Raw genomic sequence first — 5,616 nt, 5'->3', positions numbered from 1 at the left:
TTTTACAAATGAGAATTTTACTTTGATAAAAACAAAAGGTTTCTGGTAAAGTTAGAATCACTTTCAAGTAAAAAGCAGACTTTTTCCTCCCTAGCAGAATACATTATATACAGAAGATGCACAAATACTTTATATTTCCATTTTAGCTGAAGACTGCTGACATCTTTTTAGTTTTTTAAATAATACATCATTGTAAAATTTTCTCCAGAAACATTTTTGCAACCAGTCTCCTGCCCCAGTAACTCTTAATGGTCAATGGAGATGTCTGAGCCCTTTGTCAACTAGAGATCTTCATCATTTAACCATTCATAGTCAACCAGGGAACTATTCATCAAGAACGCTGTCTGAAAATGACTCCAAGTTTTCAGGCAGCAAGTTAGACTGCAGGTTTGATAAAGCCGTATCTGAAGCATGTGTAACAAGGCTAACCATAGAGTTCTAAAGCTCGTTTGCTAACATCAACCCGAGACCACAGAAGATGCAAACCTCATCATCTGAACAAACCGATGTAGAAAAACAACTGCAGTTGTCAAGGTTGGAAACAGTCTAGGAAGGAGGAGCAGACTGTAGGGCACCATTTGGTATGCAGGGTCTCTCAGCAATAACCTACATGTTCAGAAAAAGTTAAAATGACAAGCTAGGGATTGTTTCATTCACTTAGAGCAGGCATTAGGAAGAGTACCAGAGAGGCATGAATGACCGAGGGAAGAAATCACTGTTTTAGTCACCTTGGTCTAGACCAGCTCTTCAGTGAACCTCTTTGAGGCTGTTATGTGAAACTGAGATATTTCGTTCTTCCTAGGAAGGAGTTAGCTTTACTTCTAAAGCTGCCAAAAAAATGTTGTCAACTTGGGCCTTCAAGCTGTCCTACTACAGACAGCTTCCCATAACATTTAACTATAGGTATGTAGAGAAGGCAGGCGGGCTGGCCAGTATGGACTTACGTTCACACTGTATGACATCAAGGTTAAACTGCTGCACGGCTCCCATGCTGATCTGCTTTAACTCACTGTCCAGCAGCATCTGCATTAAGGATGTGGACAGATGTTGGCAGGCTGACATGCAAGCTGTCTGGGCAACTTTCCCCTAGGCAAAACAAACAAACAAACAAACAAACAAACTGTAAACAAGCAAACATGGAAACATGTCATAAAATATCACAAGACTTTACACCTGGCCCTCTTCTTACTGGTACAATATTGGCTTTTCTGGTTCTGTATTCTACAAAGAACTAAAACTCATCTTTCTCAGGATACGACATTATTAAAGTGCTGACTCCACAGAGAAAAATTATAAATTTTGAAGATTTATTTCAGATCTCTTTGAAATAATGTAACACTTTTAAATGCACATGAGAATATGGCATTTATTATACTAAATCACAATACTGACACAGCAGTTTATTATACCTAAGCTCTCCTTTGTATGTTTAGCTAAGACAGAACAGAGGAAGTTAACTGTGCAATTTGACCTATTGTTGTTATTACTACTTAAACTGTACCTAAAAATCAAAACCACTGGAGCTGGAGTCCTCACCTCTACTCAGCGTATTGGTCTGTGGTACAGAGTCACAGCTGCCATCGGGGAAAGGACTGCCTCTCCCTTCCACTTCAGCTCCATTTCTACTCAATCAAATGCACGCTACCTAACTACAGAAACTGATACTCGTGGTCTTCTTTCACTGAGATACATGATATGAAATTGACTGACAGCCTTACTTCAATTTCTTCAAATACCAGTGTTTTAATGTTTGCCCTAGAGATTACAGAGCTGAATCTTATATATATGTGTGTGTGTACACGTGTGTGTGTGTGTGTGTGTGTGTGTGTATAAAAGACAGAGTGTCATTCTGTAGCTCTGGCTGTCTTGGAGCTCACTATGTAGACCAGACTGGCCTTGAACATCCAGAGATCTATCTGCCTCCCCCTGCTTCCTAAATACTGGGATTAAAGGCATGTGCCCCTACACCCTATCTCTAACTCAAGCAGATGTTTAACAGAATATACATAAACTCTTTTAGGTCAAAGTTTTCCAGTGTAATCCTCTAGGGTGGCTGCCTACAAACGATTATATAGTTAGGTGATGGACTTTTTCCCATGTGGGAGTCAAAGATCTAGGATTATGGTTAGGAAAATAATGACTTTCAGGGGACATGCCATGTTTTGCCTCATTTTAATTAAGGAATATTTACCCAGTGATATTTGGTAACTGTTTTCTTTCTTCCTACTAATCACAAAGGCAAATAGGGAGACAAAAATGATAGAAGTCTATCTTCCAAACATACATGCTACAGTGTACTAGCACAAAAATGTTTATACAGAGTTCATGAGAAAGGTCACAAGGACAACAAATGCAGTCATAACTTACTAGAATATCTGTCCTTTAAATCACACATCAAAAGTAGTCTAAGACATTCTATCCTTGGAACCAAACTGCTCATGGATGGGTTCTGAGCATCTAGGCACTATGCATAGCAGAAAACAAAATATCTGATATGCAGTGTCAGTTTCTCAATCAAAAACTGCAGAGATAAAAGCCAATGCAAACAATATATTTGACAGATACTGATGAATTGCCAAAAAAGGAATGCAGCCAACAATGAAAAACCCAGCATGCTCAAAGCTCCAAACGTAAGAGGAGCCAGCCTGCGGCCACACAGCTCCACTCTCCAGGCAAAGCACTATCAATATGAATGGGAGGGGATAAAAGAGAAATCAACGGCACATCCTTTAATTTCAGTGTGAGAGGCTTGCAAATACTTCACAGAAATGTTATGTTGACTTGATGGAACAACTAGTTCATTTTAGCCCAATGAACTTCTCCATCAATTCAGCTCTATGGCCTATTACATCATTCCACGACAATGTACTAACTGAAAAAGCAGATTGATAAATTGTCAAAAAGTTATTTAGCTTATTTTATACTTAAGTATGCCATACATCATAAGTGGTATTATTTTAACATAGGTTCAGAAACACAAATAGATATATAAAAGTACTGGAGCCAAACAATGACAAGGGTTTAAGCTAGTTCATAAATCTGGTAGAAGCAGGTAATAAAAACATATACGCAAACTTGTTTTTTAGTTAATATTTATAACAACAAAATCTTAACATTAAATCTCTTTTGATTAGGCATATTGAATACAGGCTTACTGTTATCAAAGATAAGCATTTTAAAGACTGACAGAATAAAAAATTTTATAAACATTTTAAATAAAATGAATTATCCCTTTTTATATATCAAGCCAAAGTTAATACTATCAAAGATTCACATTGTTGAAATTTTATGAAACATGTTTATAAGATTATATAATATTCTCTAGATGTCCACTAATTTCAGAATACATAAGACCATTCTTAAATTTTATCTACTTATTCTATATAGGAGAATTTTAATGTCTTCAATATTTACAAACTCAAAAACGTATTTGCAATTGATATCTCATGCCTAAGAATCTTGGCCTATTTTAATAAACCAAACACTCTTCTCAGAACACTATTATAATTAGGGATATTGACTCTCATAATAGTTCATCATCCTAAGGCAAAAAAATTAAACACTTTCATAATTGTCTTTAAAAACTAGCTTTTAATAGACATGAATATGAAAACACAGCCAAAATAATCGACAAAACAGTGCACATTTAATACATTTTAAGCAACCAAACATATTTCCTGCCCTCATCACAACTACTTGCAACATTACCAGAATTTTCTTTCTCTTTAACAACACAAAGTTCAATAAGTAAGTAAAAAAAACCCACCAAACTTTTAAAAAGGTAACTGTTTTTTTTTTTTTTTTTTTTTTTTTTTTTTTTTTTTTTTTTTTTACCAGCTTTAGCATTTTTTTTTCCTGAAAAACAACTTGCCAAGGGAGAAAACCCTTAGACAAACTTCTTATATTTCAAAGGGACTTGTAAAAGAGAATCTGCTGACATATTAGATCCTTTTTGCATTATCCCAAAGCTTTTCTTCTGAGAACATTGTGGCAAAGAGACATTTGGCTCCTAGGAAATTCCCACAGGGTCAGCCATAAGCATCCTTCCACACACCTTCTCAGTGTTCCTTCCTGGACGCAGGTCTCAAAAGCAGCTTTCATCGTCTGCTTGTGTGTCAGTCAATATGATTTATGGACTGCATTCAACAGAGCCAGAGCATATAGAATGAGAAATATGACTACAATCTGCTAATTTGTTTTGTATTGAGCCATTTAGGAGTCAAAGACCTGATGTCAGACTGAGATCAGCAACACAATTAACTAGCCGGTGACAGATTCATCCACCCCCCCTGCCAGGCTGTGCCAATCAAGGACAGCGTGAGGCAACGGTTAGTGAAATCAATAAGAGAACCCGTTCTCTGAATAACCTGTGTAAGAGCTTGATTGACACTTTCTGAATCTCGTTTGTGGAACACAACTACTCTCTACCCAACAGTTCCTTACTGCAAGCTGTGAAATAAGGCTTTCAGTGCCAATCACAGAACAATAAACCACTAACCACCAACCTCAGTGGAAAGAAATCAAGGCAACACATCTGTTTGTATGTCAAGCCAAATTTCCAAAATAATTTACTATTGTAGATTGGGCTAAAGATACTGTTTCTTTTGAAATATAAAATAACAAACCCATACAAACACAACACATTTTATTAGGTTATGGCTCAAACTGTTTTGGTTTTGAAGCAATGTTTTCATAGGTCTAATATCATAGTGGGCAAAACACTGAAATCTTAAAAACTAATTTGGCATTTCAAATCCTCATCTGAAGTCTGTATTTGTCTCACCAGTCTCTTATTTCACACATCTCCTAAGAAAGTTTTTATTTAGACAGTGACCGTTTGAAAATGTTTTTCAAAGCTGCTTTCATTCTCAAAAATACAGATGATGTAAAATTCCTGAAACCACAGCCATTCTTTCTATAGTGATCTACTCTTCCTTAACAACCCCCAATATATCCATTTTCCTTTTTTTTTTAATCTACACACACACACACACACACACACACACACACGTTTATCTTGAAGAACTAACTACTTTTTAACTTTATGTAAAAATGCAAAGGGGCAAATATACCAAATCCTGGGTTATTCTTTAAATTCGTATCAGGTTTTGTTTTCGAGGGTTGGGAGTAAAAAAAGAAAACAAAGGAGCGGTGGGTTTGCTAAGTGAATCTCTTCACTCTGGCCCTGCTCTTTAAAGTCACTTCAGTCTAACAGCAAGTTCCTATTTCATATGAACACTCTTAACCCTTTGCTTGCTACAGAAACTTGAGTGATGAGACTGTGAAGTAAGCTTTTTCAGATGCAGAAAGAAAAAGTGTTTTGATGAACTGGACAATTTCCTAAAGAGCTACAATACATAATCTTTTAAAAATGTATACACTGAAAGAATGTGGACTAAATATTAAAATTAGAAATAAAATTTTTAATGAAAATATAAAGAGATAATTCAAAAGGAAAAATTACCACAAGAATTCTGTAACTCTTCCTTCTATTTGTACAATTAAGAACTATTAGGACCGGGCGTGGTGGCGCACGCCTTTAATCCCAGCACTTGGGAGGCAGAGGCAGGCAGATTTCTGAGTTTGAGGCCAGCCTGGTCTACAGAGTGAGTTCCA

General features: G+C 36.3%; 1 protein-coding gene across 1 annotated transcript in view; it reads right to left on the bottom strand.

The window, feature by feature from the left end:
• Nucleotides 1-5,616, bottom strand: part of Exoc6 (exocyst complex component 6) — a 136,270-nt gene that overhangs the window by 48,287 nt on the left and 82,367 nt on the right. Inside the window, exon 19 of the mRNA XM_021219995.2 lies at nucleotides 945-1,086. Within this exon, the coding sequence (XP_021075654.1) occupies nucleotides 945-1,086 (142 nt within the window). The remainder of the gene's footprint in view (nucleotides 1-944; nucleotides 1,087-5,616) is intronic.

This window comes from Mus pahari, chromosome 1 (genome assembly GCF_900095145.1).
Source record: "Mus pahari chromosome 1, PAHARI_EIJ_v1.1, whole genome shotgun sequence".
NCBI classification, from domain to species: Eukaryota; Metazoa; Chordata; class Mammalia; order Rodentia; family Muridae; genus Mus; species Mus pahari.
This window is presented reverse-complemented; position numbering and strand designations above follow the sequence as displayed.